Source organism: Thunnus maccoyii, chromosome 4, assembly GCF_910596095.1.
Source record: "Thunnus maccoyii chromosome 4, fThuMac1.1, whole genome shotgun sequence".
Taxonomy (NCBI): Eukaryota; Metazoa; Chordata; class Actinopteri; order Scombriformes; family Scombridae; genus Thunnus; species Thunnus maccoyii.
The window spans coordinates 1,867,895-1,881,184 of record NC_056536.1 but is presented as its reverse complement, the minus strand read 5'-3'; the positions used below and the strand labels follow the sequence as shown (position 1 = coordinate 1,881,184).

At 41.4% G+C, this 13,290-nt stretch overlaps 1 protein-coding gene across 5 annotated transcripts in view; it reads left to right on the top strand.

Moving 5' to 3' along the window:
• The window catches only part of plch2a (phospholipase C, eta 2a), a 76,073-nt gene extending 63,683 nt beyond the window's left edge, over positions 1-12,390 (top strand). The window contains exons 21-23 of one of the 5 annotated variants that reach the window (XM_042409731.1): positions 2,573-2,948; positions 5,936-5,959; positions 9,491-9,574. In XM_042409731.1, coding sequence (XP_042265665.1) covers positions 2,573-2,948; positions 5,936-5,949 — 390 coding nt within the window. In that variant the 3' untranslated portion in view covers positions 5,950-5,959; positions 9,491-9,574. Of the gene's footprint in view, positions 1-2,572; positions 3,822-5,930; positions 5,960-9,490 lie in introns of all 5 variants that reach the window. The other 4 variants (XM_042409732.1, XM_042409730.1, XM_042409729.1 and 1 more) reach the window with 4 other exon arrangements.
• The last annotated feature ends 900 nt before the right edge of the window (positions 12,391-13,290 follow it).

Sequence of the window (13,290 nt, the reverse complement as noted above, 5' to 3'; positions counted from 1 at the left end):
TGCATCTTCATTGATCCCCCAAGTAGATCCAATGTCTTTAACCTCCACACGTGAATAGCTGCTTAGAGAAGAAAGAGATGTGAGTCAGTAAATCTGCCAGGCTGCAGTGACTTCTCTCTGCTCTTTTTTTTGCAGTGTTTTTTCCTCTTAAATTAGTAATTTTTTTTCAGTGTGCTGCACTGCAGGGTTTACAGTTCCAGTTCCTTTGAGAACATTTATGTCTTTTGTTTTTTATCATTTTGTCTGCTTAGGTTTTTTTTCCCAGAAAAGAAATGTTCTTGACTGTAGTTTATTGTCAGATAAACTGACAATACTGTCTATTTAAATTAATGTGCTGTATATTAAATCTGTAGCATCCCAGCATATCAGTGTTTGGAACAGTCTGATGTTTTGGGGAATACATGTTTATTATGTTACCGACAGTCTAGACATTAATCTGTCACTTTGTCACCTTGGCACACCCACAAGTTTTTGATCCATTTCTAATTTCTAGATCAGACCATTGCATCCCATGTTGGTTATCTAATATTTGCTGTATTTTATAAATTCCAGTTCTTGTTCTCAATGCTAAGTTGCTAGTTTTTTTCCCCTACACTCATAGAGCATACCTAGCAACATCCACTACAGCTGGACGTGTAGCATTGTCTAGTCTTTCCCCTTTTTCTCAACAGTGTGGCTGTAATTTAGTGGCTGCTAATTACCTGACTTTTTGTAAAGTAGCACCAGGAGGCCTTTTTTTCCAAATGCAAATGAGTTAATGACGAGATATCTCAAAAATGAATGATGACATTTCTAATAGCCTCAGCTGTGCTTTGAGCTTTAAACAACATAGTGTGCTAACATGTTAAATTGACACTAAATATTAGCAAGTTAACATTTTAATGTTTGCATGCTGACGCAGAAATGTTATGTTACCATTCCAATGTTAATATTAAGCTCATAGCACAACTGAAGCACAGCTGAGGCTGACAAAGTGCAGCTGTAGCTGATCGATGTGTCGACTGAAATAGCTGAGGCTGACAAGATGAGTCTCAGGTGTCTTAAATTAGCCACCATACAGATGATTAACCTTTTGATTTAGGCAATGACATGGCCTGTCCTCTGGTGCCACCCCTGGGACAAATGTTACATTACATAGATGAACAGGGGTATAACAATAATATAACGCTTCTTGTCTGCCTCTTTGTAAGACTGCGAACAAGTGTACTTCACATAATGTCGGACTGCTGGCCAAAGGCATCTTAGGCAGCAGAATAAAATTAATTTAGCTGCATCTCTTGGTAGCTTGATAACTGTCATGTTGAGTTCCCTGTGTGGCATTTTCTGCAAGATTTAGCCCACCTGCTCCTTTTTTTTCACTCAGCCAAAGACAACTTTTCTTTATTGTTGTCTTGTCTTTTTGTCTGCACTGTTGCTTTCACCTCAGTGGTCAACACTCAGACTATTTGGATCTACTTCTTTCACATTGTTTGAAATGTTTGATAACCAGTAATAGCAAAGTTTTTAGGTAATATAATATGATGCCTTGTCTCACTGAAACTCCATTTGCTTTGGCATCTCTGTGGACTGGTCTAATGTCATTTGTCAGAGTCTGTCAAAGTGAGTTTCACAGTCATATATGTCATTGTCCGAATGTCTTTGTCATTGTCATCATTATTGACCCTTACCATGCTTTAAAGCACCTAAAGGTACAGGAGACATCCACACAGTGTTAGACTTTTTTAGGTTTGTGTAATTTGAACATTAAACCAGTTAAAATAGTTAAACTGTTTGGAGGAAAGCTTTGCTACTGATCATTTTTCAGTCATTTCTTTACATTGGTTATACAAATTATTCCTGGGAATCTGGGTTTTTCCCTTCATCTTAAAGCCACTGTGTATAGAATTTTATGTGGTTATAACATTCATTATTCTGATGGCACATGTGTTTGTAAGCCAATCTACATGAACATGGTGCAGTCTGTGTATTAATTTTCACCCATTGCTGCAGTGTTCCAGATGTCAGATCCATCCACAGTGTTTTTTGTGGTTCTATCACACCTATTTGTGGTCCTATCACCTTCTGTCAGACGATGGTAAAATTGGAAATTTTCAATTCCCATAAACAGTGGTTTAAATTAATTGTATTTAGTTGTGCTCTTCGTATGTTTACCGTTGACAAGTAGCTTCAAGCATGTGTTTGTCTAACTAATAATGTGCTATTGGGACTACAGCTGCTATATACAAATGTGTAGGTGCTCAAAATGTGTAACAGGCAAACCATTTGAATCCAAGTGGAATTCAAAGCTGGTCAGCATGGATTACAGCTGAATGATCATTTACAATCATGAGTGATCATTCCTATGTGTTATTACTCGAAATGTTTCAGATAAATGTGGATATTGATGGAATTTCTTTGTTACGTTTTAAGCATGTTCAATGTAAAAACTGTCTGTGTTTTTGCAATAATGTGGTGTCGACCAGTACCAGCTACATTATGGCAAACATTTTTTTATGACTTCACTGTGACTTATTTATTTTGTTTTATTAAGATTTATCATGTGTTTGTCCTGTTTGATGTGTTTTTGTGTCAGGCCAGAGCAGCCAGCGGCATAAAAGGGCTGTTTCACAGAAACCCAAAGCAGGCTTCCCTGGACAGCCATGCTGCTGCACAGCACGGCCGTAAGCACCCATTTGGTGCCCACCTCTTGCGCCGCACTGCCAGCGCACCCACCAAAGGCCAGCCCAAAATCAAGAAGGGCTTCGCAGAGATCGGCATCGACACCAAAGACTACAGCTCAGAGGGTGCTAGTGAGGAGCGAGAGTCTGAGGACAAGGCTTCTGCTGCCACCTCTCACCAGCCCACACCACCACAACACCACAACGGGGATTCACTGGCATCACACCAACCCAAGGGCCCCTGGGACCATCCTGACACCAATGGGGCTTTTCACCCAGAGGAGGGTAAAGGTAAGAGCCCACTTTTTGCTCATCGGTATCCCATGAGCGAGCCTCTGAAACGTGCCAGCCGTCTCCGCTTTCATGAACCCGTGGACATGAAGCCAGGGGTGTTTGCCCGTGTGGCGCTTAACAGCTCAGGCAGGGTGGGGATGTCTTCCAACTGCATCACATGTGTGATCGGCTCCAAGGAGAGTCCAGAGGCTGACAGAAAGAGTCAGGTTGAGGAAAGGCAGGGATGCAAGTCCAATATAGCAGAAGGGGAGAGACAGGAAAAAAGTAACCGCTCCTCCTCAACCAAAAGACAAGTTCAACCAGAGCCCCCAGCCAAGCCCCAGCCTCTAGCTGCCCAGCCAGACTCACAACAGTCTCCTCCCCACCCCAAGTCCTGCATGGAGTCCCAGTTTCAGTACTCGCCCCAGGCTCTCTTCCAATCTGTCCCCTTCCCCAGATCCAAAGGCAGGCAAACACTGGGTGCCCAGCAAATCCGAACACAACCTGATGCATCACAGAGGAATGCCCGGTCCTGCAGCGTTCCCCGTAGACGCTTCCCCAATACTGTAACACCAGTGCCGAGCCTCACACAAGACTGCAGGACCAATGTCCATTGGCAGCAGGCAACACCCCCTAACTATGGCACTGTTTGCGGCTCAACACTGGCCCCATTTACAAACAGTAATGCAAATGAAGGTCTCTCACTCAGTGACAGCAGCAGCTGTGACAGCTTTGGCAGTCTGAGCAGCTTGGAGTCACCTCCTATGCTGCCTCCACGTTCTGTCCTCGACAGCCGCAAGAGGGCTGTAGGCACCCTGCAGCGTGAGATGAACGCCCTTTTCGCCCAGAAAATGGAGGAGTTGCGCCATAAGTCCCCCTTGTTCTTTGCTGGTAAGATGTATCTGAGGCAGCCTTGGCAATAACCTGCTAGCTGCTGTGTAGTGTCTGTAATGGACCTTTTATGTACTGTAGACCGTAGACTTCCAGATAGTCCCCGTACATCCCCAGACCACTAGTGTTTGGTAGCATATACTGTGCTCTGTACCTGTGCATAAAAAAGTTCTTCCTCCCACGTGTCCCTGATAGTTTAAAGAATTTGGCCGGTGATTTTCTATGTTTTTCTTATTGTCAACAAATCTAATGTGAAGAGCCAAACCAACAATGAACTGATCATACTTACAAGTATTTTGTGTGTATCCAAAGCCTGATATATCTTATTCCTCTGTGCTATATACCTCCGTTGTTGTCCAAAAACTATTAAAAACACGTCAATGAGCTGCACTGCTGTGGTTATTGTAGTTATTTAGAAACGAGAGTAAAAACAGCAATAAGATATAAGTAACCCTCAGGAGTGAGGTTCCTAATACAGCAGATGCCACTGTGCATACAGGTTCTGTTTCAGACTTTGCTAGCTTGTTGTGCTACATAATACAACCTCTTGACTTTGTGCTACATTATAAACCAAGATCTTCAGTATAAAGTCAAGAGGTTGCTTATCACTAATTTTACTCTTTCGAGCCGTTTCTAAACTAACTACAGTAGACAAACTCATGGATGAAGGAACATGTCACCCAGTGCAGCGGTGTGACTCATTAACATGTTTTAATAGTTTTTGGACAACAATGGCGTCCTACAGCACAGAGGAAGAAGATATATCAGACTTTGAATACACACACAAGACTTGGAAGTTGGATGAGTTCATTGTTGGTTTGGCTCTGCACATGAGATTTGTTGACAATAAGAAAAATATAGAAATTCACTAAACATCCTTTAAGGTAAAAATTTACATCTTTACTTATTTCTTTCCTTGGTGACCAATTAGAGTTAATTTCTACTTTTTGTAGCTCTCACCTTAACCTTCAAGATATCGCTGATTCATATTTCAATTAACTGATTCCAATTTTGCTTCCATTTGTCTTAAATACCTGATACTACCCACATGCTTGACAGATGAGGGAAGTGGTAAGTTTTTAACCTAAAATTAAAGTAATTTCAACTACAGTATTGTAATTCATATGGTCTAAAACACAACAAAGTCAGAGCACACCCTTATATGACATGCCCCAGACATCACCTGGAAAGCTCTGGAAGTGGAGCTGGAGTTGTTAGCTAGACTATGCTACTTATCAGCCTTTTCTCTAAACTTCTGATTGGCTAAAACATAACAAAAATGTAAAAATAAATCCTAGAAGAAATTTGCATTTGAAAATAGCCAGTCCTCACCCGGGGAGCTAATGTGTATAGTCAAGAGAAATTGATAGATGAATGGGCAATTATTGCAGTCATTACATTGACCAAAAACCTAAAAAGAAGAAAGATAAATACCTTTCAACATAATGCGTCCACTCTGCCATCAAACTACAAACCACAGCCTAACAAGCTAAAGTAAAGGATCTAAAAGCATAGTAGTTTACCACTCAATTCAAGTCTGAAACATACAGTAGTTTGAGACTCCTTCATGCCCAAGAAATGGAATTTACAAGCCACCTTGATGTCTGCTGCACCCAGGTGAAGACCCCTTCCTCCCCCCTGCATGTGACATGTTTCAGGGGAGTCCACTTCCAGCTGAACACCAGCTGTTCTTCCCCAAACCCACTCCCTCCAGCCCCTCTCTTTTTATCATGTGATGACCATCCACTTTTTTTACTCTCACATTTAATCTTGTGGGGAAAACTTGGTCCAAGTATGTTTCAAAAGTTGGATTTAAAATTTCTGACCTCACTTTGAGTCATACAATGCTGGCAGATACTTTTTAGTAAATCATTAATGATGAACTTTCTATCTGAGCAGCTTTACTTCTCATTTCTCTATTCAGTGTGAAACGAATGCTATGATGTTTGTTCTCACATTGATTTGGAGATCAGTCTATAATCTCTCTTGTTAAAATGCTTTTCTTTTCTGTAAGCTGTTTCCTTGCCTCCATTCTCCCTCTTTTTTCCAGTGTTTTGCTAAACTCCTTTTTTCCTTTCTTTCCCTTTTGCACGCTCTCTCTGTTCCTAGTGCAGAATTGAGGGGATGACCAGAGCCAGGTAAACTGCTGAATGCACGCAACCTTTAAATGCAACCTTCACCTTCACTTCACCCATCAATCTCTATCTCATCTGCCGGCTTCTCCATGTCACCGCTGGGTTTTTTTTGTTCTATCGGGGTTAGTTGGGGTTTCAAATCCATATTGCTCTCCATTTTCACATTCTTGAAACTGTGAAAGTGACAAGAACACCATATCAGCTTTTTATTTTATTCTGTTCACATCATGTCTTACAATAGGGGTGCAGGTCCAAATAGTGGAAAAGTTTCCTAGTTTGACTCCACTGCAACCAAATGGATGACAAAATCCTTGACTTTGTGTCACGTTTATGTATTATGGCCAGTACTTTGTTTTGAAACTTCAATTGTCAGAGTCTTATTTTTGTAGTTTTTACAGCACATCCTATCAGTAATAATAACATTTAAGCCTACTCACAACATTAATTGCTGAGGTCTGGGAAGACGGCAACATCACTAAAAAGATGACTGATGGGTTAAGAAACATCAGTGAATCAGAAACAGCAGTGAGATTATGATGAGGCAGGTTTTTAACAAAGTTATTTGGAAGACAAAATGAAGGTAAACAGTAAAATTGTAACCGTAACCACCGATTATAAACATCCACTGCCATTTACAGACTGGCTCTCCAGTTCAACTTTGACGTACCATTCTTAATTATGAGGTGGCTGTGGCTCAGGAGGTAGAGTGAGTCGCTGTTTAATCCCCGGCTCATCCTGTCCACATGTCGGAGAGGATAAAAGTACTATATAAATGCAGTCCATTCACCATTTTACTTGCTGTAGTGGTGGGCACACAGTTTTCAAGTGTCTTCACTTTTAGTTTCACTTACATAATGACATAAAGTGATTTAGATGATATGGCTAAAGTGCTGGCTTGTCAGTAGGGGTGGGAATCTAATAATCTTAATAAATAAATAAAAGCAGGCACTATTTTTAGTCTCTTACTAGAGTACACTATGTGCCAAACCATTCACTGGTGTCCTCAGTCCACTGAAATGCAGTATGAAACTTAACTGGCAACTAGCAAAGCAAGGGACCTCTGTCTGTCTGTCTGTACATCTGTATGTATGTATGTATGTATGTATGTATGTATGTATGTATGTATGTATGTATGTCCTGCGCATATCTCAAGAACTGTTAATTCAATCTACTTCATACTTGGCGGATGTATTGCTGGGGACTCAACAAAGTGCAGTGTCGAGTGTGAAGTTCTTTGGATGAGCATTTTCTCGAGAAATATATAAAAATACCTCATAAACAATGTTGATTTGCCTCTTCTAACCATGGAGTCAACAAGCAGAAATATGGACAGTGCCAATCTGCCATTGTATCCCACACTATGGTCAGAGATGGGTATTACATCTGTAGAATTAATGACTTGAATATTATTGAACTGTGTATTGTGAACAAAACTTGGCATGTACATTCAAGACATAGTTCAGGATGTCTCAGGCATGTTCAGAAATATGTGAAAATACCTCATAAACAACACTGGTTCTGCTTCTTCTTCTGTCCATGGAGTCAATGAGCGGAAATACGGACAGCGCCACTCTGCCATGGCAATCCACATTGTGGTCGGAGGGGGGATTACATCCATAGTGATAAGAACTACCATAGAGAATGTATTGAAAAAGTTCATAATTAAGCTTTACTATTTGCATTCCTCACACACGGGAACTTGGTATGTATGTTTAAGACACAGTGCAGGGTGTCTCAGGCATGTTTTGAACAGGCACTACAGTTCATCCGTATCAACTTCAGCTCAACTTAAAATTATAGTCTCCTGATAGTCTGCATTTGAGGCGTTCACAGAACATTGGTAAATTGTACTGTCTACTGATAGCCTGCATGTGAGGCATTTAGGGAGCTTTGGTAAATTGTACCTTCTACTGATAGTTTGCATATGAGGCATTTAGGCAACACTGATAAATTGTAGCATCTACTGATAGTCTGCATGAGAGGCGTTTAGGGGACGGGCACTGTTCACTCTAGGTATTGAGAAATTGGCCCTTTCTGAAGAGGGATGTTTTGAACACCATCAGCAGAGAAAAGTGTCTTTTTGATTTTAAAAAAGTTAACTGCATTAATTTGTCTTCTGCCTGTATGAGAATAACGAAATGAAAGTGTATTTTACTGTGCAACGTCAATGGTTAAATGTCTTTTGTAAAAACAGAAGTTGGTGTGTTCTCTCTGGAGTAAGGGAAGGGGGAGGCAGAGTGCTGTGTTGTTAATAATGTCATGCCTCTCTGCTGCGTTAGATCTGGGAAAGCCATTGTCGTCTAAGACACTGAAGGGTTTTTGAAGTAAAATGGACTGCACCAAGTTATTTTCTTCACCCCAGAGTTGGTTTAAATTTTTAAATGCTGCAGTGTGTGTTGGTCAGCCGGTCTCGGCTGTTAGTGCTGGAGTTCGCTGCTCCACAAACATTAGTCTCTCAGTGATAGCTCATAAAATGTTCACAATATACTTCACATTCGTCACAAGAAGATAGTTGTTTAGTCATTAAATCAAAAATGTGCCTAAACGTTTGCCTTTTCTGAAGATGAACTACAAGATAACTCTAGCATGTGCACGCTGTAGCCTGTCCAGGTGCTGCACTGCCCTCACAATTCAGTTCAGCCTTTTTTCATTCTGTCAACATGATGTTGTTAACTGACATTTTAAAAATTGATTTTTGGTATTTGTGAATCGATCCAGAAGTGTAGAAGATGAGAATTGTGATTCTTATGTGAATTGTTGAATTTTAGTGATGTTGTCACATTCACAGATCTCAGAACTTGGATGGTAGAATGTCATTGTAACTAATAGAAATTATGGTCAAACTAGAGAAATTAGATTTAGGTTGTAATAAACTGAAATTGCCTTTTAATGTTTGAACATGAAAGTTCATACTTGACATTAGAAACAATAGTTTGACCAAATAATCTTAATAAGATGTTCATACACCACCACCCACCATCCATATCTCTTGCATGGCTCAATCTTTTTCCTCATGGATCAAAACCAACCCGCTAAACAATGTTGATCTGTATTTGAACTCTAGGTGCTAAACATTTGTCATTCCTAAGATTCAACATCAGTCCTTATTTTCTGAGCCATTCTCTTTGTTAAACATGTAATAAAATGTATTTTGTCAATGCAGAGTTTCAAAATAACTTCCCAACAAAATTTATTTTAGAAAAACTATCGTTTTTATTTTTGGTAGTTTGGTAACAACAAATGTCAACATGTCCCATTTACTAAAGGCCTACCCCTGCCTTCACATTAAAATGTATTTATTGTAAAGTATGCAGGAAACAATGATTTAATATGAGCAGTAGCTTTACACATCAGAATTAGCTCACCACAGCAAAAAACAGCAGAACAGCAAACTGCATTTAGCCCAATGTGGAACAAACTTGTCCGTTTGGTGCATCCCTAGTTGTCAGTTGTCACTACTTTCAAAATGCTTTCAGTGACCACGAAACAGATTCATGAGAGTGGTAAAGTTCTGTATTGTCTTTCTTTCCATAGATTGTTCCACAGTGCAGAGACCAGCTCTCCCTCTTCCATTTCTTGCAATAAACTCTGGAGATGCCAGGAACACACGCTTCATCCGCTCTCTCTCCACTCCAGAAGACAGCCTGTCTTCACCTCACTCCTCACCACCACTGCACTCACCATCCACAGCAATAAATGCAGACTCCCCCTTGACCATTCCTTCAAATGGGATGGTAGATAGCTCTATCAAAGTGAGCGGACACCCTAACAAGCTCCCTACATTTTCCACAACCAGCTCACTCCCTTTGGCGACCCCTACTGAGCAAACGGTCCCATTACAGTGCAGCCAAGACACCCAAACCAATAGAAGCACTCATTCATCCATGGAGCCCATGCCAAACCAGAGGGGAACCCTAGAAACTCTTACAGAAAGGAAAAATGATACAGCAGAGTTGAAGTCTGACCACAGAGGGGAGTCTCCTGCTGTAGCTGTGTCCACTGGAACCCCTGCAGTTCCTGCAGCTCAGACATCCCACGCCAGGAGAGTGCTTTTCAGCAATCTTTCATCACACGCACCAGTGAGAAGAACAAAAAGTGAGGGCCACGTTCGGGTGGCTGTAGCCTCAGCTGGGCAGGCCCAGTCAGCAGTACCAGAGGTCTGTACAGATGCCACCATGAATGACCGCCTTTGGAGCAAGCTGGAGCCAGGCAGCCACCGGGACAGCATGTCCTCTTCCTCTAGCATTTCTTCTAGTGACACCGTCATTGACCTGTCCCTGCCTAACCTGGCCAGGAAGAGCCTCACCAGCCTGCCCACAGCCAGCAGCACCTGTGACCCTCACTGGGTCAACTGCCATCACTCAGCTCTAGTCTCTTACGATGCCCTGCGAGTAAGCAAGAGCAAGTCAAACCCCAATCTTCAGCAAAGTGAGTGTCCCAATGATGAGCTTAATCCCCGCCCTCTGCAACCCCCCCAGGACTCAGTGGACTCTCCCAGCAGACTGACTCAAAGGAGGCACACCTGGAGCCGGCTCTACATGGAAGGGCTCAAGCAGTCATCAGCCAGAAGGCCCTCCTCTGCATCTACCATCCCAACTGCTACAACAGCTACAGCCTCCATGTCCAAAAGCCTTGGGGATCTGACCTCTGAGGATATTTCCTGTAACTTTGATAGCAAGTACCGCAGCATCAGCCGCAGCTTCATTGTTAGGCCAACCAGGGACCAGCTGCGCAGGGGCAGCCCACAGAAGTCCCGGCCACTCAGCGATCTGACAGAGCAACTACGGAAGCTGACTGATGTGGAGCCCTTGACCGCTAGTGACTTCGCCCCTGAAAACAAGCCTCAAGAGTCTCAAGAGGAATTCATGGATGAGACCCTGGTGCGGAGGACGTCCTCGAGGAGCCAAAGCAGGGTGCGGTACATTGCAAACAGGGCCAAGAAGGCCCAAGAAAGACAAAGGCTCCAGGGCCTGGTCCAGGGCAGAAGTGCAAGCTTTAGCCTTACTAGTAGCTTTGGCAGTGGAAGTAATGCTAGCCCCATTGAGGAGCGGGGGAACCCCGAAGGGGCGTGTTGCGTGGCCCGGAGTCCCTGCACCAGCCTGGACCTGCTGAGTCAGCTCACCCCTCTAGGATCCCCCTCTCCTAGACAGTCCCAGTTATCCCCAGAGCCTGATAACAGTGAAGTCTTTTTTATGCTCAAACTCTAAGAACTGGCTGACTTGGAACCGAGTATGAGAGACACAGCTTGAAACTTGTTTGGAATACAGTCCAGTTTTTCTCAAGTAGAAATCTTTTTTTAGAAAAAGTCACATATCTTGCAGAATATCTCACAGAAAAACGGTTCACAATGTACATTATTTCAACAGTCTCGCAGAAAACTCTGTTCCTCTGAAATAGTAACCTATGAACAATCACTTCTGCATCTTGAGGTTGTGCAAGATTCATTTTTTTTAGCACTCGCATTCAGAAAACATTGTCAAGAAGCTATGGGAGAGCTAAAAGCAGCAACTACAGCTCTGTCATCTGTTTGCACCAAATGTTAGATAAATGCCAGAATGTATTTAGTGAAAAATACCAGGAGTTTTTATATGACTCTTTATGTTGATTGTGATCTGCTCATGTTTGAGTATTTTTTGGAACTACATGAGTATACAGTAGCAATAGATCACAACCAGAGGACAGGATTTTAAATGATCCATTCTTTTCATTTACTTGAACTGTAATGGTATATTTTAAGTAAGTTGAAAATTAGATAGTCTACGTAATGTCAAGGCGTTATTATCATCAGTAGCCCATACATCCACTAGCAATATTTTGAAAATGATGGCATGGTATCACATTAAACATAATGTACAGTTTGATGCTAAAAGCTATGGCTTGTCTCATGTCTTTACTGAAAAAAATAGAAAAAAATTATTCCTACAATGCAGGATGCAATGCAGGAGGAAAGGTCTTCATTTTTAGTATTCTTTGTGTAGTGCTTACATTGTATATTGACCAAGCTGCCAATATTTTGCTAATATCCTGATCTGTGGCATGTCACAGCACTGAGATCCTGTACTTGAAAACATTGGTAGACTACTCCACACCGAGTTTAGAACATTTTATTTGACTGCATGTGTTTTATGCACTGTAATATTTATCCCAATGCTGTGCTTTATTTTACAAAGATTTTTTATATGAAGATTTGTTAATATCCCAAACTTCTTTTTTGGATTGTTTGATGGTGCTCACAAGAGCATCATATCTGAATCCTTGTGTTCCCATTGGTCCGTGGTACTAAAACAAGATGGAAATGATCTGTATCAAAGCACGTTTATTTGTCGACCTGCTGTTTGCACTGCCATGCCAGTTGTTTGTGCAAAATTTTAGGGACAATATTTAAGTCAAACAATGTATAATTATGACCTGAATAAATCTCAAATGAATATTAATGCAAGGTTTCACAGCTCATTTACTTCATGTACACTTCATCAATCAACAGCTGTCTTAGCTCAGAGACAAAGATGAGTCGTTAACAAACCAGTTCAAATGAGCATATACAAGCCGACATGTAAAAAAAAAAAAGCTTTGGCCTTGGTTTTGGCAGGGTTTGCTTGCTGCTCTAATTATGGACTCTGCTTGGGTCTGTGTTTACCATCCGTCACCTTTCTCAACCTCTCTGGCACCAACCCACCAGACCCCCTGCAGGAAGGGAGAATGTTCCAGAACAAAGACTTAAGGCTGCAGAAGAGACAACAATCTCAACCAGTCATTAAAGCAGAGAAAAACATCTTTTTTAGTATCACTTAGCAGCCAAGATATGATTTTTTTGGGCTACAGAACTATTTACTTTGACTTTCTTAGTCTCTAGAGTGTGCTATATGGAATAAAACCATGTCATACTTTAACAGGTTTTGTAAATTCCTCCAAAATATTCTCAAGTATTTGGAAAAGAGTTCTTGGCACAATTAAAATCTCTTTGAAACAGCACAAACACTCTGGACACAAACTATCCATTGAAACCTAATATAATCACAATGATAGAAATGGATTTATGCATACCTTTGAGGAAGCTAATAAAAATGTCTCAGTTCAGAATCAGTTCTCTGACAACCCCCCTGGAGTACTTGTCAATTCTGCAATAAATATGTAAGCACATAATCCGCATTGTACCAGATGTGGACAACAACAACTGGATCAAATTTACTTAAAACATTAAACTAACCGCAAAGCTCTAATCCTAAATCTTAAAATCTAAGAAGTGTTGCCACCATTCCATGTTTTCTCAGGACACGGATTTGTCAGTCAAAGGCTTGTCCATTGTCAAGTCTATGGTTACCAAAACTGACGGC